The sequence below is a fragment of the Meleagris gallopavo genome, chromosome 5 (genome assembly GCF_000146605.3).
Source record: "Meleagris gallopavo isolate NT-WF06-2002-E0010 breed Aviagen turkey brand Nicholas breeding stock chromosome 5, Turkey_5.1, whole genome shotgun sequence".
In the NCBI taxonomy this organism is placed as follows: domain Eukaryota; kingdom Metazoa; phylum Chordata; class Aves; order Galliformes; family Phasianidae; genus Meleagris; species Meleagris gallopavo.
Window position 1 is genome coordinate 10167893 of NC_015015.2, and position 21561 is coordinate 10189453.

The 21561-nt window shown below is 39.8% G+C and overlaps 1 protein-coding gene across 1 annotated transcript in view; it reads left to right on the forward strand.

Annotated features, from left to right (window-relative positions):
• The window catches only part of SYT9 (synaptotagmin 9), a 47030-nt gene that overhangs the window by 24420 nt on the left and 1049 nt on the right, over positions 1–21561 (forward strand). Inside the window, exons 2-3 of the mRNA XM_031553368.1 lie at positions 16029–16377; positions 19128–19674. Of these exons, the coding sequence (XP_031409228.1) occupies positions 16029–16377; positions 19128–19674 (896 nt within the window). The remainder of the gene's footprint in view (positions 1–16028; positions 16378–19127; positions 19675–21561) is intronic.

Genomic DNA, 21561 nt, shown 5'->3' on the forward strand with positions numbered 1-21561 from the left:
ATTTTGGGGCATGTTGGGCTGCTAACAGCATTTTCTTCTTCACAGTGTGTAATTCTGAGAGTGCCGAGAGAAGTCACTGCCCCACGTACAGATTCCCCTTTGCCGTGGTTTTGAGAGGACAATGTTGCAAAACTGATGGTTCCTTCTCTACATCCCATTTCTTTCTGTACATCTACCTGGAGATACTGGCAGTTAACACAGAGGGTATATTAAGGCATCTGGCTACTGGAGAAAGGTTGTAATTGAACTAGTCTTTAAGAAGGCTATTCTGTATGCCATGATCATTATTGCTCTCTGTGGTTATGTTATTTATACTCTTTTTCTTATTTATTGCTTGAATGAACCTAATACATTAGAAATAATGTTTCAGAAGAAAGATACTATGCAACTGGTGGTATTCCACTGCAGAATAACCCCTGAAGGGATTTGTAATCCCCTGCTACTAACATCATGTAATAGTGAGCCAAAATGAATAATAATGCTATGAACACTGCTTCACATTCAGCCTTATTTGGTTTTAGTTTGCATTGCCCAGTAATTATTATTAAGTATTTATGCTGTAGATGACATCCAGGGGCTGGTCTAAATAGTCTTGAGCCCCTTGCAGCAGCAGCAGCATATATATACATATAGATATTTTATTCCCTCTCTTCAAACACATGCTATACAGTCTCTGTAAAATACTTGCTAGTAAGTATTCACTGTAGTTAAACACAAGGCTGTACATGCTGGACATCAATCTAAGACATACAATAGCAAGCAGCTTACTAATTACTATTAATGTTTACAGGATTTGGAATGTCTTAATTGATTTTGGCACTGAAAGTACAGTCTGCTAAATTTCTTGTCACCTCTGTTTTATCCTAGGCCTCACTGAGAAACTCATGCAATTAACTGTAATTGCTATAGTGTATTTATTCTAAAGTGTATAAAGCATTATTATTTTGTTATTTGGATATCAGAAGTGGGGAATTAATTGCTTAGAAAAATACAATTCAAAATAAGGCAATCTTTTAGTGAGGTGGTTTGGGCCTTTTCAGAGCAGAAAAATAGGAGGATTTTAACATAACTCATGTTGAAACCTATAGTTCTTCTGTATGGAAAACCTCACTGACTTCCGGGAGAGTAACTTAAAAGATACTACAGATAAATCTCCATTACCAGCTTGCGTGGCCCCAAGTGAGGAGTTGGACATGCTGTGCACTATGGTTATAGGACTGAGCATCCCCATGGTGCCATTACTAGCTGTAAAATTTGGGCTGGCTGCCAGACGATGGCACACATCAGTGTGAGCTTCAGGAGGAACCTGCACCCCCAAGGCTATAGCAGGAGCCTGGCTGCAGCCTTGGCCTCACAAGGAGGACCAGCTACTTGAAGTAGCTGGTCACCCCTCAGCTCTGTGTCTCATTCAAGCGAGTGCTGCCAGACTCCAGGTATACACAAGGCATGTCTGCACCAAAAAGAATCCTTCTCCCTTCTCACTTGAATACTAAATTGCTTATGTGGGCAATCCTATATTATTTAGGAAGACCAGGGCTAAGGATGCAGAAACGAGTTATTCATTCTATCTGTATAGAATCATAGAATCACAGAAACACACGGTTGGAAATGACCAGTAAGATCATCTAGTCCAACCATCTTCTCATTACCATTGCTACCACAAACTAAACCTGGATATCTCCTCATCCAGGTGCCTCTTGAACACTGCCAGGGACGGCGACTCCACCACCTCCCTTGGCAACCCATTCCAGTGCCTGACCACTCTCTGAGAGAAAAAGTTTTTCCTCATGTCTAACCTAAATTTCCTCTGGTACACCTTGTGGCCATTTCCTCAGGTCCTGTCTGTTACCTGGGACAAGAGGCCAAACCCCTCCTCATCACAACCTCCCTTCAGGAAGTAGAGTGCAATGAGGTCTCCCCTGAGCCTCCTCTTTTCCAGACTAAACAATCCCAGCTCCCTCATACACTCCTCATAAGACTTGTGCTCCAGACCCCTCACACCAGTTTCGTTGCCCTTCTCTGGACACGTTCCAGGGCTTCAATATCTTTCTTGCAGTGAAGGGCCCAAAACTGAACACAGTGCTCGAGATGTGACCTCACCAGTGCTGAGTACAGGGATGTGATTACATCCCTGCTCCTGCTGGCCACACCATTTCTAATGCAGGCCAGGATGCTGTTGACCCTCTTGGCTACCTGGGCACACTGTTGCCTCATGTTCAGCCAAGCATCAACCAACACCCCCAGGTCCCTTTCCTCTGCACAGTCATCCAGATACTCATCCCCAAGCCTTTGCGCTACATGGGGTTGTTGTGGCCAAAGTGCAGGACTCAACCCTTGGCCTTGTGGAACCTCATCCCATTCACCTCAGCCCAGTGATCCAGCTTATCTAGATCCCTCTGAAGGGCCTCTCTACCCTCAGGAAGATCAACACCATCTCCCAGCTTGGTGTGATCTGCAAACTTACTGAAGGTACACTCAATTCCCGCATCTAGGTCATCAATAAAGATATTAAACAAGATAGGCCCCAGTACTGACCCCTGGGGGATACTACTTCAAACGGGTCACCAGCAGGACCCATTAACTCCATTAACCACTACCTGTTGGGCATGGCCCTCTAGCCAGTTTCTTACCCAAAGAAGAGTATACCTGTCCAGGCCACAGGCAGCCAGTTTCCCTAGAAGAATACTGTGAGAGACCGTGTCAAAGGCTTTGCTGAAGTCTAGGTAGACTACATCAACAGCTTTCCCTCATCTACCAGTCTTGTCACCCAGTCGTAGAAGGAGATGAGGTTGGTCAAGCACAACTTGCCTTTCATGAATCCGTGCTGTCTGAGTCTGACCCCCTGGATGCCATGCACGTGCCGTGTGATCTCACCCAAGATGATTTGCTCCATGGCTTTTCCCGGTACCGAGGTCAGGCTGACAGGCCTGTAGTTCCCCAGATCCTCCTTACGGCCCTTCTCTTAGATGCGAGTCACATCAGCAAGCCTCCAGTCTTCTGGGACCTCTCCAGTTAACCAGGAGCGCTTATAGATGGCTGAGAGTGGCTCGGCAATCACCCCGCCAGCTCCCTCAGCACCCTAGGATGAAATCCGTCCGGTCCCATGGACTTGTGACAATCGAGATGGAGGAGGAGCTCTCTAACTGTCTCCACCTGAATCGCTGGGGTGTATTCTGCGTTGCATCCCTGACTTCCAGATCAGAGCATAAAATACCTGGAGGATAACTGGTCTGGCTATTAATGGCAGATGTAAAGAAGGCGTTTGAGGACCTCAGCCTTCTCCTTATCCTCAGTGGCCACATTCCCTGCTGCATCAAGTATAGGATGAAAATTCTCCTTTTACTGTTGATATATTTATAAAAGAATTTTTTATTCTCTTTTTCTGCAGTGGTCAATCTGAATTCAAGCTGGGCTTTTGCCTTCCTAACTTCCTCCCTGCATACCTTAGCAAATTCCTTGTAATTTCCCCAGGTAGCTTGTCCCTTCTTCCAGAGGACACAGACACTCTTTTTCTTCCGGAGTCTCAACAGTAGTTCCTGGTCATCTTTACCCTATGGCTTGCCTTATGGCGTTCAGAGAAAGACTGTTCTTGTGCCTTTAAGATTTCCATCTTGAGGAGTGTCCAGGCTTCCTGGACCCCTTTACCCTTAAGAAGCGACTCCCAAGGGAGCTGTGCTACAAGCGTCCTGAACAGGTAAAAGTCCACCCTCTGGAAGTTCAAGATAGTAGTTTTGCTCTTTTGACATCTCCAAGAATAGAGAATTCTACAATTCCACGGTTGCTCTGCCCAAAACAGTCCTCAACCTTCACATCTCCCACCAGTCCTTCTCTGTTAGTGAAGACCAGGTCTAGCAGGGCACCACCCTTGGTAGGCTCTCTTATCAGTTGCATAAGGAACTTATCTAGAAACCTCCTGGATTGCTTCGTCTGTGCCGTATTGTATTTCCAACATATATCAGGGAAGTTGAAGTTTCCCATGAGAACATTGCGTGATTTCCGCGAGCTGCTCATAAAATGCCTCGTCCAACTCTTCATCCTTCATCTATAACAGACTCCCATCAAGATGTCATCCCTACAGGTGTTTCCCTAATACTTACCCATAGACACTCAACTCTGTCATTCCGATAATATAAAGGGCCACACCACCCCCCCCCTCTTTCCTCGTCTATCCCTTCTGAAGAGCTCGTAGCCGTCCAATGAAGGGATGATTGTTTTCTCCATATGAAATTGATAGCAGTCCTTGAAAGATATGTATTACCTCTGCACATCCAAGGTCAAAAGATGAAATTCTGTGGTGTGCACTGAACTGCACACATGAATTCATCTACGAGCTTTGCCTGGCAATATTTTTTATTTTGATATCCCAAGCTCCAGAATTAACATGGTCTGTCTAGAAACCTCAATAAAAGGAAGACTTTTGCCGAGAAGCATTCAAGGACAGCAAACTTGAAGCCCTTCTTACGGACAGGAGCATGCAAAATTTTCCTTCCCAGGAATGGGGAGCTATACTGCCTCCTGATACTACTAGAGGTTTGCATGTTGGTCTGATTTTGAGGTTTAGACTGACTGCACTTGCTCCCTTCATTTCTTAGTAGGGTAGTTCAAAGAACAGCTCACCATATAAGCTTTTCTGTTGTATTTAGTTAAGCAGAGGGTACTATTTAGTTCCTCATATTTAAGGAACTAGCTGTTCTAACTTTTCTGGAGGAAATAATTTTAGGGGAAAAGATACAAATCTAGCTAAATTCACTTAATTAATGAAAATGCAAATCCATTAGATTCTCTTTGCTGTGAGCACCAGTTAAAAATCTCTGCAAGAGTTTGGATATGATGAATATTGCCACTAGAAGTACATAAAGTATTAGAAATATGTTCTATCATAATGCAGGAACTTATTTGTATGACTTTCACTTAGTGCAAGTGAGAAGACAAGCCTAAATACCATAGGTGGATTTCTGGCTTATCTTGGAGCTTGCATTTATTTTAGTTAATTATTTTGATATTTTCCATTCAATTATCAGATTAAAGTTGTTATGTAAAATGGACTTTTGATAAGAAAACATTACTTCAGATTTTGCTTTAGAAGAATGCATAGCAACATTGACATTTACAAAATTCTAAGTTAAAAGAGGCAATTAAATTCAGTAGCAGTTCCACGTACATATTATGTGCCCCGAGTAGTTGGGGTTTATTACACAGAGTATGAATCCACTATAAATCTTTACTATCAGAATAATATAAGAGTAAAGATGAATAGTGTTTAGATTTTCTGCCTGGATCTTCTAACATTACTGCATTTATTAAAACTTCTGTTTTTTTGTTTGTTTTGTTATTGTTTTGTTTGTTTGTTTTAACGTCATTATAGACATTGATACTAACTGCTTTGTGCTGTTTTTCAGGCTTCTTAGGATTACTAGTATCTTTTGCTTTTCAACTTAAGAATTTACAATAAGCAATCCTCCAGTCTGCAGTGTTCCAGAGTATCATGACACAGCTTCTCAGCTGTTAGTACCACTTCTGTTCTTCAAAACCTGTTCGTTTTGTCAGTCGCACTCTACATGCAGTGGCAATACGTCTACTGTCTAATAGAAGGCAGGTGCATTTGCAGAGATAACAGCTTCCCCAGAACTCAATTATTTAACTAATTTATAACTAGATTATTTGGAAAAGATGTATCACCTGCTTACTGGTCATAATCCCCCTTTTGCACTAAGCAACATCACTAAACTGTGCATCTCTTTCTACCTAGCTGCAGGCTGCTTTACAGAAGCAGCTGGAAAGGTCGATAGACTAAAAATCAGAAGATCCCAATTCCGTCTGTAACTTTTTAACTGATTCACCCAACTTCACCTTGAAAAACTGTGCTGCATATTGGTTTCTCTTGTCCATTTGTAAAAATGCATGCAGTGGCAATATGCCACATATTGAAATGTAAAAATTTCAATAACGTTTATATTTATGGAAGGATGAAAAAAGCTGCTTAGTGATAAACAGTTTAACCACTGATAATTTAACAGCTTTGTGCTACCAGCTACTTGGTAATGTGGATAGAAAAACATTACAAGCAATTCTTCAAAGAACCATTAGGGTTTTCAAACACATTTTTGGTCTGTTTACATTCCATTAACATTTGCCAGATTCAGATTTACTCCCAGTGGCTTCAACTGTGTATGTTTGGATGCTTGTAGAGAGTGCATGCAAAATTTTAATGTTTTCTAGCAAATTTCAAGAGCGTTCTTTGATTTTCTTAAACAATGACAACACTATTTAAAGGCAGACAGCTGACATTTTCTTTTTCACCTAAGATAATCTAAGATCTGAAGAAATTTTCCATTAAAATTGCCAATTTAATAATTTTAATTCATAAGGACATTTAATACAACTGTGTGAATTCCACAAGCAGAAAGAAATTCAATTACTTATTTCAATTTATTCTGTCTTTTCTAATAAGGGACATTTCATAAAATGTACACGTATGACTTGAGGGGAGCATTCAGAGTACATTCAGAGGACAGCCAAGAAGTTAATAAATTGCAAACTTATTCCAGTTCTTAGTCTCATTTATATTATATTATTCTCACTTTTTTTTTTTTTTAAGAAAACTAGAATATAGAAATTACTTCTTGAGTAAATGACATATACAATTCCAGCTTCTCTAGTTAATGTCAAAATCTCTCTTGTCAAAATCTCTCTTTTTCTTTTCTATTTTTGTTCCTAGGAGGATTAAAGATTTCTTTTTTGGGGGGGAAATATATGATTATCACGGTATAGTTTCTCTTTGACTGGGATGACTATCAAATTCATTTTATCTTTTCCTGACATTAGCATCTTTCAAGCTCCTACAATTACCTAATAAAGAAACTTAGGACCATTGCCTAGTTGTAGATTTTTCTTAGAAGAAGAATGCCTATGTAACATGTTTTGATACTATTTGATAGAAACAGGTGTATGAGAAGATCACCTCAATGTTTAATGAGTGAATTGTTTTCTTTTTTAGGCTAAGAATCTGTTGTTGAAAACAAGAATTAGCTTTAAAAAATCAAGAGCTCTTTTACTGGCATGCTGGTTATTAAAGATTATATCCAGTATATTTGGTTCTGAGTGCCAAAATAAAGATAGTTATAATTGTCCTCCAGAAAGCTTACTATGGCAAAGCTCTGAAGTGTCTGGGAATTCCAGGCAAAGGTCTGGAACAGGGGCATTTCAGTGAGATTTTTCTTGTTCTCTGCACACACTGTTTTCAAAGAGCAGTGTGTTCTGTTCTTACAGAGCTTAATCAAGCTTCAGGAATCTAAGAGAACTCAAGTAACCAGAATTGTGGGGCCAGTGGTGCCTTCAGAAGGATCAAACTAACAAAGAAAAAAGCAAAACATCTCTTCTTCAATTCATGCTAACTGCAAATTAACTAGTAATCACAGTAACTGCAAACGGTTTTTTCAGGGGGAAAGGATGCTGAGTTCAGGAGAGGCAGTGAACATGCATGCCCATGGAACAGCAACCAGATTAGATACATCTGAGCTCTTTCTCACAGGCAGTGTGGAGAGAACAATGGGACACTGTAACAGGAAGCTAAAGGATAACAGTTAAGAAGTAGGGACAGTAAAAAAATAAAAATGTTAAAATGCATCTCATCTGGGAAAGCATTAGTGCTTTCCTTCCCTATCATTGTGGAGTCAAGTTGGTGGCTAACATTTATGCAATCCTGATTCATTTACCAATGGAAATAAGAAGGAGCAGTAGAAGTGAAACACAGGTTCCATCTGGGAAGTAACAACTACCAGAACTTTATCTGAGCTGAAGTACTCCTCTTTTCATCTGATTTGTTATGTAGTAACAATGTTACCTTAAAATACCATTCTGTGTTAAATGGTGATGGTCTCCCCATCTTCCATACAATTGAGCTGTAGTATGAGTCAGACAGCAACAACCCAACTGGTAAGCATCTAAAAAGCAGTTCCTTACTGTATCTCAGCAGCTGGTCCACATCTCACAGCTAAGGCATGTCCCACGCAGACTAACAGAATTAATCCAGACACAGCAGTGGTGAGTAAGGAGGTTTCTTGAGCTGAGACCTGGAGCAAATACAGAGTGCACGCATATTCACAGTCTGCACTATATTTTTGTATTATCATTAAAATGCTTGAAGTGGTCACTATCAATGAAATCCCTACAGGATTTATACTGTTTAAAGAGTCAGAAAACAGTCAGTTGAAGCAACAGTTTCTTCTTGAAGGAAATTGGATGAGCTGACCTAGTCTCAGGGAGTTTACCCATTCAAGTGTGGAAAGAAGCAAGAACACAGCTATAGCTGATACTCAGAATGGAATTTAACCTGTTTCCATTTTATTTTGCAGCTGTCTATTAGAAAGAATTTATTCTGGTTGTGTACGATAAACTTAGAACTACCAGGAAGATGTCTGTAAACATACAAAAAAATATTTTTTCCCTTACTAAAACAAATGGGTCTTGGTGTTATCCAAGTGTTGGCTTTAAAAATGTCTCTTCAGGGAAAAAAAATGCATACTAGAACATTATCACCAACAGAAACATCTGCAATGTTGCATATCATGGGCCAAAAACTCATGTGTGTAAATGTAGCTTTCAGAGAGTAAGAATTACGTGCCCACACAGCAACACAGAAGGAATGAATGTCTCAGATACAACGTCACTTATCTGTTAAGACACAAAATCTGAAAAACAGTAGCTTACATATTTCTCTCAAGATTCTTTTAAATTACATTTTTCTCTTAAGTATCTAGAGTTGTATTACTTTCCATATTTGTATGATATTTGAAATCAGTTGATGTTGCCAGCTAATTAACAGTAATGATGAATGCATTTTGCATCAAAGAATGAAGATTTTGACAAGAAAGGTGTTAGAAGACACCTTATCTTAATCACTTATTCTGGAATAATCCCAATCCTGGGAGTACACTAAGCTTGCATCTAGCTGCTAGTCAAACTCAGGCAATTCAAGGTGCACAGAGGATTTCTTTCTGTATGCCTGGGGTCACTGTAATGAATTCCCTTTTAAGATATTATGTGCTAATTTCTTAAATACTGAACTATTTTTTTTTAGGTACATTAAAATAATACTATTTTTTTTCACAGTGATTGATAGTGGTAAATAGATTTGAACAAGCAGTCATTGCAATAAGTGACTTTTTGTATGATATATAAGAGTTTCCAATACTTTTGCTAACCAGAGATTCTCTGGAGCTCAAAAGTGGATGCTTCCTTTCTTGCGCAAAAAGTCTCTGTGCAAAAGATTTCTTAAACATCTAAAATAAAATCACTTCCTGCTTTACTTAGATGTTAAATGTACTGTGATGTTTCTTGCAGCTTTTAAAACCTCTAGATACATGCAAAGCTAAAGTGTTCAGTTAAGTTACTACCAGCATTAAAACCCTGAAATACTACAATGTTTGTATCTTGACCCTTCATGTCAAAATGAATGAAAAACAAATTAAATTCTGACTGAACAGTCCTTTCTGAAGAAATGTGTTAATTAAGAAATGTCTCTCTTATTACGTACAGATGTGAGGGCAAAAATAAGCTTTTTTTTTCCTTAAAAGCTAGAGCATCTTAACCTTGGCAGCTGCCAGAATTTCTAGTCTTAATGAGTTAGTTATTGATGTGGCTCTTTGTCATTTATATATCATCATAATCTGTTTGTTGTTTTTTTTTTTCCAGAATAAACAGCTATGGGTATTGCTGACAGGAAAGTACAAGTGATTTGCCAAGTTGGAAGATAACAATACATAAGATGATATGTAGCTGTTATCTTTGTCTTTTGTCCCCCATCCGTTGCCCACTAAAGATTTGTTTTCTCTCCAAGTCTAACAAGTTCTCAGTAACATCTCACCTTTCACATCCATTGATTTATTCAGTGTCCCCCTTTAACCCTTTGATGTGGCCACATTTCTCCAGGTATAGTTCTGTACAATTTTACTTCAGAAATTTAAGAGCATTTAATACGTTCATTTTCAGCAGTCACTAGCAGCAATTTACATCACCTCTGTGAACTCAGTCTGACGCCTCAGATTCAAAGAGCAGCATGCCTGTGGTTACTTCACTGATAGGGTAGTAAATTAATGTTGAAATGCATTGTTTTGATTTTCCTGATTTTTTTTTATTTTTTTAGATATTGTAACATTGAAGAAGTATTTAGATCAGTGGTTGTAAAGCTTTGAATTTATCTCTGCAGTCAACTACAGTACAACCAGTATAAAAACTTCGGTATGTACTGACATCAGACCTTCAATACTCATTTCTATAACCCAGTGTGTAGTTTGGGTACACTCCTTTATTCATGCAACTACGTTGTCATGACAACTTTTATTATTTTGTTTTATTTGTATTTTTATTTCTTAAAAAATGGAAGTGTTCATTGTCACAAGAAGAACATAATGTATATAATTCCTAGATAGATACAGCCATAAAATGTCAGAAAGAAAAATGCAAGTCCTTGAAGACATGACTCCTCTCAATTCTAAGAATCTCTGGAATGCTAACTTGCAGCTCACTTGGCCAGCTCTTAGATCAGTAAAGACATTTTTGCAGACAACAGCAAACTGAGCGTTGCAGACGATACATTGGAAGGAAGGGAAGCCATGCATAGGCCCATGAAAACCTAATGAGGTTCAATAAAGCCAAGTGCAAGGTGTTGCACTTGGGCCGGGGCAAATTCCAGGTGTTTATACAAACTGGGAGAAGAAGCCCTTGAGAGCAGTCCTACTGGAGAAGGACTTGAGGGTCCTGGTGGACAAGAAGCTGGACATGAGCCGGCAGTGTGCGCTTGCATCCCAGAAGGCCAACTGTGCTCTGGGCTGAATTAAAAAAGGGGTGGCCAGCAGGGAGAGGGAGGTGATTGTCCTCCTCTACTCAGCTCTTGTGAGGCCCCATCTGGAGGGGCCTCCAGATTATATGCTTATACATGTTTATATGCTCCCTTCCAGTACTTGAAGGGAGCATATAAACAGGGGGAACAGCTGTTTACAAGGATGGATAGTGATAGGACAAGGGGGAATGGTTTTAAACTGAGACGGGAGGTTTAGGTTAGATATTAGGAGGAAGTTTTTAACACAGAGGGTGGTGACACACTGGAACAGGTTGCCCGAGAGGTTATGGATGCCCCATCCCTGTAGGCATTCAAGGCTGGGCTGGATGTAGCTCTGGGCAGCCTGGTCTGGTGGTTGGCAGCCCTGCACATAGCAGGGGGGTTGGAACTTGATGATCATTGTGGTCCTTTTCAACCCAGGCCATTCTATGATTCTATGATTCTATGATTGTGATATGTCAGCTAAATTGCCAAGGAATTTTGCATTAATGCAGTCCAGATCTTTTTTGAGGAAATAGATGTGCAGGCAAGCAAGAAGAAATTTTACAGAACAAATTTAACGTAGGAGGAAGAAAGTTAAATATTATCATAGAAACTGATCAGTTTTATTCATCATTTATTCAATACTTTTGAGTGTTGTGCTCACATGTTATTTTGATTGCTCTTAATAAATCATCTCAATATGAAGTCACTTACCTGAATTACAGACAAAATATTCTGCTTACATAAGAGCATTTCTTAATAATCAAAGCTAAAATGTTTATGTCACAGAATCACAGAATCATAGAATCACCAAGGTTGGAAAAGACCTCCAAGATCATCCAGTCCAACCGTCCACCTATTACCAATATTTCCCACTAAACCACGTCCCTCAGTAGAACATCTAAATGTTTCTTGAACACCTCCAGGGACGGTGATACCACCATATCTCTGTGCAGCCCATTCCAGTGCCTGACCACTCTTTCGGAGAAGAAGTATTCCCAAACATCCAAACGAGTCTCCCCTGGCACAACTTGAGGCCATTCCCTCTAGTCCTATTGCAAGTCACATGGGAAGACGCTGACTCCCACCTCACCAGAACCTCCTTCCAGGAATTTGTAGAGAGCTATAAGGTCTCCCCAGAGCCTCCTCTGCTCCAGAATAAATAATCCCAGTTCCCTCAGCTGCTCCTCATAAGACTTGTGCTCCAGACCTCTCACCACCTTAGTTGCCCTTCTGTGAACATGCTCTAGGGCCTCCGTGTCTTTCTTATAGTGAGGGGCCCAAAACTGGACACAGTACTCAAGGTGCAGCCTCGCCAATGCTGAGTACAGAGGGATAATCACTTCCCTGCTCCTGCTGCCAGCACTGTTTCTGATGCAAGCCAGGATGCCATTGGCCTTCTTGGCCACCTGGGCACATTGCTGGCTCATGTTCAGCTGAGCACTGATTGATAGCCCCAGGTCCATTTCCTCTACACGGTCTTCCAGCCATTCTGTTCCAAGCCTGTAGCATTGCCTGGGGTTGTTGTGGCCAAAGTGCAGGTCTCAGCACTTGTTCTTGTTGATTTTCACCCCACTGGCCTCAGCCCAGCTATCCAGCCTATCCAGCTTGCTTTGTAGGGCCTTGCTACTCCCAGGCAGATCAACACTTTGCAGCCAACTTGGTGTCATCTGCAAACTTACTGAGGGTGCACTCAATGCCCTCATCCAGGTCATCAATAAAGATATTCAATAAGACATGCCCTAATAACGACCCCTGGGGAACACCACTTGTGACTGGTAACCAGCTGGATTTAACTCCATTCATCACCACTCTCTGGGCCCAACCATCCAATCAGTTCTTTACACAGTACCTATCCAAGCCACAGGCTGCCAGCCTCTCCTGGAGAATACAGTAGGAGACAGTGTCAAAGGCTTTGCTGAAGTCTACATAGACTACATCAACTGCCTTTCCCTCATCTGTCAGATGGATCCCTTGATCATAGGAGATCGGGTTGGTCAAGCAGGACATGCCTTTCATGAACCCATTCTGGCTAAGCCCGATCCCCTGGTTGTCCCACAAATGCTGTTACTACGAAACAAATATATTTATATATGTATATATATGTTTACATTTTGAATCCCTTTTTCCCTACTTATGAGTGTCTGTGAAGAATTTACGTGTAAAAGCAACTCCAGAATACAGGAAAAAACCTCTTTGCTTGACACTGCACTGACCTCAGCTATCTGAACTGGACTTGGCCTGCTACTGCAAATTGCTAGCCAGGAGGGTAATAGCTGAAAATTAGTGGCCAGTGAAAGGTAATAGTTTTGAGCCCTTCAGTCCCACTCTCTTTCATAGCACTAAGATGGGTATGTGATCATCCTTCTTCCACTGACAGAAATAAAACATCCACACCAAAAAAACATGGTTTCTACCTAAAGAGTCAGAAGTAAAACCAAGATGATGAGGATTTATCACTTCTTATTCTGCATATTGGCAAGTCACCTAAACTTTATTAGCCATCTTCTCTGGAAGTCATGAGGTGAGGGTTCTCACTGTTACTCTGTTAAATGAGGAATCATATTATTAAAACTTTTCAAACTCTCTGAATGAAATGTAGTTTATGCTGCTATTGTTTTTTTTTACTCATGATGTCAGTTCTCTAGATGGCTGTGTTTGCTGCTAACATAATTCTCAAGGTAGGGAACTGTTGATCTGACTTTCAAATTTTTCCTCACCTTCACACATACTTAGCATTCAGCAGTCTCTTGTTCAGTTCTCACCTTGTAATCTTTTGTCTCCTTCTGATAGCTCCCAGTTTTTCATTTCCTTCAATGCTGGATCATTTACACCAATTAGTTCTTTGAAAAAGCAACCTTTTTGCAGACATCTAGTGTATTTCCTCCAGGGAATCTAAGACAAATTACTTTATTCTGAAGTTCCTGATTTGCAGAATCAAACTCTCTAACCCACGTAAGGTTATAAGAGCAGATACATTTATTTCAGCACTGCGCCACGCGCTGGGAGCAAGGAGAATCACTCCTCCTAGCTTGCACACCAGAGAGTGGAATCTCGATACATTTATAAGCCAAGCCATACATATTCAGCAGTATTACCCAAGACCTATTGACATATTCATTACTTCTCTGGGAATTCATTTACATACTGTCCCCCTCCCTAGGGCATGCACATTAGCTTCCAGTGGATGAAGGCTCAACGTCTTCCTCCCCATTCGGTGGTCATTCCGGGATGAAGTCAGACCATGTCTCGCCATGTCCCAGTTCTGAGCTCTTTTTCCGCCCTGCATGCCTCAGCAATTTCTTATCCTGCTTATCTTCCCTTTCTATTGCTTTCTTAGGGGCCCTTTCTACTGACTTGAGAAGGCTCCCTTTTTTAGAATATGCTTGGGCCAGCAAAAGGTTAAACTAAGCAATAAATTCCCCTTGAGTAAGCAAAAGGTTAAACTAAACAATAGATTCCTCTAAGCACTAAATTCCTCTAAGCAATAAATTCCCCTTGAGTTAGCAAAAGGTTAAACTAAGCGATGCTATTTGCGACTTCCTTTTGAGTTAGCAAAACCAAGCGATGTTATGGACCCCTTACATCTTGTATTCTTCAGCATACTATCTCAGTCCTCCTTCACTACTGCATCCCAGTTCCTCTGCCTTTTAATCATATGGAGAAGTTGTCTCTGCCTCCACTGCCAGGCTTGTTTACTGGTAAATATTCCAAAAATATCAGGAACTATTGTTCTACTTTCTCCCACATTGCCTTTTATGCATGGGAGGAATTTCTTTAATTAATTTTAGCTCTGAAACCCTTTGCTGTAACTGTAGGTAGATGCTATGCTATCCCCACTGCCAATGAACTTTGTCTTTATACTGGGAGAAAGACAGAAAAGACAATTCTGGCTAAAAATATTTAAAATTGGTTTTCAGTGTGCAAAATAAACTGGACAACTCCTGCATGAAGCTAATTGGAGCGTCACTCTCCACTCAGAAATTTAATCTGTCTGGCTAGTGAGAATGACTCGCATCAGGGGCTGAGTCTACTGACTTTTTCACTTAAAAAAATATTCTTTGTTCCAATTAACTGAGGCTGTTTTGTCTGAGTAGCCATACTTAAATAATTGTCCTGCTAAGAGCAACCTTTCAACCTCATGCCACCCTTTTAAAATCTAGGCTAGCTCTTACCTATAGAGATGCAGGCTGATATTCTAAATATATAAAGCAGTACGAAAAATGGCTTTGATAAGGTTGTTTATAATTTGAGGCTGTAAAACAGAATTCATACTGTGGTTAAAGTGTGATCTATTCTGTAATCCACAGAGAAACTAATTTCAAAAACACTGTAGCCATAAAAGCAGCTGCTCCACTGAGTCATTTTCCTAACATGCAACTAAAAACAAAACAAAACAGAAAAGTCTCTCCTAGTTGTAAATTAAGTCTGTTCATGTGATTATGGAGTAGGATAATGCTAGGAACGTGGAGAAAAACAACTCGAGAGTCATCTCTGCACTCCTTTTATACCAGAAGTTTGGAAGCGGAGTAAAGAGCCTTCAAAGTTAAAAATCTCAGTTTTGAAGAGATATTAGTATCTAAACTAAATGATGAACAGCAGGACATGTATTCATAATCAATAATCATTTGCAAATATAAGAATGAGTCTAGGATTAGGAGGAAAATAACTAATAATAACACAAGATACTTTAGTTGAATACCTAAAAAAATCCATGTATGCATGTGCACATGTTTTTGATTGTGAAAGTGTCTAACAGTCTCTAGAAGAGAAGGTAGTAAGAATTGGTAAACAATATGGAGGAAACTGCACCACTCAAAAGGAAAATAAAAGGAAAAAAATGTATTGCAGGTATTACTTCTTCACCAGTAGAAAGCTGAGTGATGAAGTAGACAGCCTTTTTTTATATTTAGAAAGGCCCTTCAATACACTTAGCGTTTGAAAGGAAAATATAAACTCAGTTCTATCAAAATGAGTTTTACACTGAAGTTCAAAACAAGTTTGTTCTTTTCTTAGTGGAAAAAAAAAATTAAAGAATAGAAAATGTAATATGTTCCTATTTTGTGATTGCTGCACCAATCAGAATTTAATTTTTGAAGACCTGCAATCTAGAGATATTTACTTCTCTGTCTTATTCTATGTCTTAGAGATACAGACTTCCTAACAAAAAGCACTAAACATGACATACATGTGTTCTTGTTTGCAGATATCTCAATAAGCTTGCTTTCCTTAGTTGTCACAGCCTGTGGTCTTGCTCTGTTTGGTGTGTCCCTGTTCGTGTCCTGGAAGCTTTGCTGGATTCCTTGGCGAGAGCGTGGCCTGCCATTTGGGAACAAAGAGAAACAAGAGTCCCTGAACTACACAGATACAGAGACCAATGACCATGATTACAGCGAGGATTATCTTGGTCAGCCAACAACCTACCCAGAGTCCTCCATGAAGATCAGCCACACATCTCCTGATATTCCATTAGATGCTCAGGTGGGGACAAAGGAAAACTGTGCACACAATGCACGAATGCATCGTCAGATCACTGAACCAACCTCTTCTACTCGGTCAGTAACTTCAATTTATCTCTAGTATTAATGAATATGGATATAGCCAAAGAATTACAGCTTGATTATCTGGTATGCTGGTCTACTACGAATTCATAATTACTTGTCATGTTCTTTTTTTAAAAAAATATGTAAAATTATCAAGGTGCACAAGATTAAAAGCACAGGATCACAATGATATTCCACTACTGTGTCAACTACTGCCTCATTTGTGCCTCTCTGTCAGCAGCCAGAGAAGTGGGTGCCTTAAAGCACCATAACAGCCTATGTTTAGCTTGTAAAGCATATCCATTTGCACTTAGCAGTGCTGAGCACTCAGTAACGTCTCCTCAAAAATTTTTAAAACAGCTAACGAAGAAACGTAGGGCAAGCTAATGAAACACTTGCAAGAGTTAGAGAAAGGATTTAAAGTCATAGATTTTAGCCACAATTGTAACTGTGGGGGTGAAAGTGACTGAACAAGAGTCAATGAAGACTCCAGAGGAACAGGAGAATTAACCCAGGAGGGAACAGGAAACAAGCAGGGTGTGACTGTTTGTGCACAGATGATAAAAGGATTAAGCTTCACATAGTAAGAGAAAGGATCAATGTGTAGAGAGCCAGTCAATAAATTTCTAAGTCTAGCTGGAGAAGGTACAGCTGTCGTCCAAGAGTTTCCTAGTAGCTTCTTTTCTGGTCATCTGGGTAAAAGGACAGCAGCTCTCAGCCAGTTCAGGAATTGCCAGTAGTGCAAAACATATGTTGCAGAATTGGAGAAGATCCCAACACAGCATTAATGCTGTGAACCAAAACCTCCAAGTGCTTTTTCTCTTTAGATTAGTTTAAGAATGGGCTCATTTTGATGTAGGAATCTCTGAGGAGGTCAAAGCTGTAATTACAGATGCTCAGTTTACACTCTACCGCATGCAAGGCTGAATTCTGACTCAAAACTGATACCCCAGAACTACAGGGCTGGTGCTGCTCTGTTTACAAAGTGCTAGGAAATAAGCACGATATGAGATTCATTAATAACAGAAGATTCATATCCAACATCTAAAACCAAGAACTCTCATATGTGTCTTTGGTATCGTGAAATCATTGAGTCAAATATAGGAACTCTTCTACATCAGGCTAGCAATTCTGACATTTGGTCAAATGACAAATGCGCAGTATCACCACAGTATAGTCATCTCACAAGAAACAGCCGCAATCCCAATCTGTAACAGAACGCTCCTCAGCATCTTCAGTGCACAAGCCACGTCTTCACTTCTGTGAATTTCTGCAGTTTGTTCTTCTGCCAGCTGTTCCTAGTCTGTCTCTATGCCCACAAGGAAATGACTTGCCCAGGTCTCCTCACTATTCTGTTTGTTGATAGTAGGCATCGCTCATTACATTCTCATTCATTACCTCATATGTTTGCCCAGGTCTTCTTCAAAAGACTCTTCCAGAAAACAGAAGGGGCCCATCTTCATTGTATCACACCCTTGGTTTGTTCATCTTTGTCTCTGCTCCTTCCTCTCCTTCCTTGCATAACTCTCCTGTGTGGCCACAGAGACTAGGCACCTACCTCTGCTACAATTCCTTGTTAAGACTTCAGCAAGGAAGCATTCCCTCCTTTGTACTCCTCCAAAGATATTCTGCACCTCCCACTGCTCTGAGGAACTTACAGTTGAACAGCATACATTTTCTTCTGTGACTTGATAATATTTTTTCATGTCAATTACATATGCATACCTATAAAATTATGTATTTATTATACAACAGAAAAAATATGAGGGTAGTTTATAAGGGGATTTGCACATGCATAAACACACATTTAGAAGGAATAAAAGAACAGCAGTAGCTAAGTAACTATTGTTGATTACATTCAATATAAATAGTTTTAACTTAAACCTATGTCAGCATTTTCCACTTTATCCTTTTATATTCAACCACAATTCATGGTACTCCAATATACTGAACAATTGCTGCATATGAATAGGACAATAAAGTAGAATCCAACTCATAAGATTAGGATTTTACCTAATCCAGCTTTCACATCCCTGAAAGTGATTCACCCCTGCAGTGGTTGCAGATTGATTTCTGTTATCTCATGAAGTGGAAATTTCAATCACAATAAAAGAGTGAATCCAGGTAATAAATCTCACTGGACTGAAGATAAAACAACTTTCTCTCCTTGGAGTAATGAAATTAAAGGAGCTTTGCACCCTAAGTATTTCAGAGCTCATTACATCAGTCATGAGTGAGTGAAAAACAAAAAGAAACAACTAATGGGAGGATCAGCAAATAATTTCAGGCCAGAACAGTTCACTTAACAATGAGGTAGTAGTGGAGATCAATAAGTCACTGAAATGGAGAGCTGTGAAGAAGTATCTTCTTTGTTCATCTTTATCTTAACACTAGAAATCACCAAGCTCAGTGGGTATGTCAGTTGTAATAGGATCTGGCCTGTAATGACCTATTTTCATAGGCATTAATCCAGAGGATTCTGCAGAAAATGGTAACTGATAGCAGTTACTGCCAATAGACTGTAATACAGTAGATTTGCAATGGCAATGAATTTGAGTTTGTTACATTCTTCAGCCAAATTTGGAGAGTTTATGCCACTAGATTGAGAGAATTAATTATCATGTTTTATAACATTATGCAAGTAAAAATCTGACACTGCCGATGTACATTAAGAAAACATGTTAAATGAAAAGAGGATCTTTGCTGTGTGCACAGATTCTTATGATCGTCAACCCAACCTATTTCTTTTGTTTTCACTTAAGGCATAACTCAATCCGAAGACAGCTCAACCTCTCCAATCCCGACTTCAACATTCAGCAGGTTCAGAAACAGGAGCAACTGACTGGAATTGGCCGCATTAAGCCAGAGCTTTATAAACAGAGATCTGTGGACACAGATGATGGCCGGAGGAGTAATAGCAAGGCATGTGGAAAACTGAACTTCATTCTGAAATATGACTGTGATTTAGAGCAGCTGATAGTGAAGATACACAAGGCCATCAACCTGCCAGCAAAAGACTTCTCTGGAACTTCAGATCCGTATGTGAAGATATATCTACTTCCCGATAGGAAAACAAAACACCAGACTAAAGTGCACAGAAAGACCCTCAATCCAGTTTTTGATGAAGTTTTTTTATTTACTGTTCCATACAATGATCTGAATGCACGGAAGCTCCATTTCTCTGTCTATGACTTTGACAGATTTTCCAGGCATGACTTGATTGGCCAAGTGGTAGTGGATAATTTTTTAGAATTGGCAGATTTTCCCAGGGAATGTAATATTTGGAAGGATATTGAATATGTCACCAATGTAAGTACAGTCTTTTTTTTTTAATTCTTGGTTTCTTATTTTATTTCCTTGACTTGATTATAACTACAATTCACTTATAAATTTATGAATGAATATATTCTATTCTCTATTTTTCTTGATATTTGACCTTAATCCACAGAAGCTGACAGTACAATTTCAGTCTTAATTTCTCATTCTTTGGCTATATTAAAGAATGTCTTATGTTTTTCTTCTAATAGAGTAGAAAAGTCATAGAATAATAGAATGCCTTCCTCTAAGTCTCACTTAATCTAAAAACTAAGGAAACACCACTTTTTCTTACTTTGCTTGTTTTTCTTTGTTTTCCATTATTTCCCACAAATTACATAATACGTATCAGAACTACAGATTTAGGATTTCTCGTGTAGCATTCTTTAGTGCTTTAAAGGGTGCGTTCATGTAAAGTGAGATAACAGCTCATCTATAATCCAGGCAAGCTGAGTTCAGACAACACTGTCCAAAACAAAGTGAGATAGAATCCAAAATCTGAGAGATAGAAAAAATGTAAATTATAACCATACCTCAGTACACATTCCATAAAAGAAAAAAAATGTAATTGATTGGATTAATTCCTTGATTGGCACAGATGACTTATATAAGGAAATGGAAAACTTGTGAAATATGTCTATATTATGTCTTGAAGTTCAATGAAGGAATCCCACTTGGGAATAGATACAAGACCACAAATATTACTCCTGGAAAAAAAAAAATTCTTCTCAGTGCATGAGCCAGCCTCTTAGTAATGCAAATAGAAATTAATAAGGCACACCCTAAGGAGAGCAGACCTTCAGCGAGAATGATGCTCTACAGAAATCCACAAAGGCACAAAGGGAAAGCTGCTGATGCCAAGGGTCAGTAAATATTTCATTTGAAACATCAAACCCTACTCAAATGGAAAGCATGATTTAGAGCCAAACAAACCCAACATTATTAAGTAATTATTAGTAAGATCAAGGTGTACATTTCTTAGACTTCACTTCAGGAAAGCACTTAAGCCTATGCACACCTGACGGTAAGAAACTGTTTAAAAGTTCAGTATGTCCTGACAGAATTACATTCCTGAACGGAGACTCTCACCTCATGTCTCTGTGGTCTGCTGGCATGCCACATTACAGGTTGAGTAGATTAAATTACTTTGTTGTTGTTCTTTGCAATGTCTTTTTGAAATTAGATATTGCTCTTTTAAGTGTATTTACAGTTTTCTTACTTAGCATTGCATACCCTTATATGGGGTGTGCTGTGCACCCACCACATAAACCTCTTTACTCTAGGAGGGAACATCAGCAGCAGCATTAGCAGCTCGCACTCCTGAGGATAACAGGCAGGGGCATGGACATTGGTGTCAGATAAGGCTGAGCCTGACTTTGCTATTAAAGCTTACTGCTTTAATAATTGAGGCCCTGGAATGTGTCCAGAGAAGGGCAATGACACTGGTGAGGTGTCTGAAGCACAAGCCTTATGAGGAGTGTGTGTGGGAGCTGGGATTGCTTAGTCTGGAGAAGAGGAGGCCCAGAGAAGACGTCATTGCACTCTACAACTTCAGGAAGGGAGGTTGTGATGAGGAGGGGACCCGAGGAACATGGCCACAAGTTGTACCAGAGGAGGTTTAGGGTAGACATAACAAGAAACTTGTTCTCTCGGAGAGTAGTTAGACACTGGAATGGGCTGCCAAGGGAGGTGGTGGAGTCACTGACCCTGGTAGTGTTCAAGAGGCGTCTGGATGAGAAGCTAAGAGCTAAGAGGTTTAGTAGCTTGTGGTAGCAATGGTAGTGGGAGGACAGTTGGACTAGATGATCTTGCAGGTTGTTTCCAACCTTGTGATTCTATGGTTCTATGGTTCTCTGGACGGACAACAGGCCAGGGGCCGAG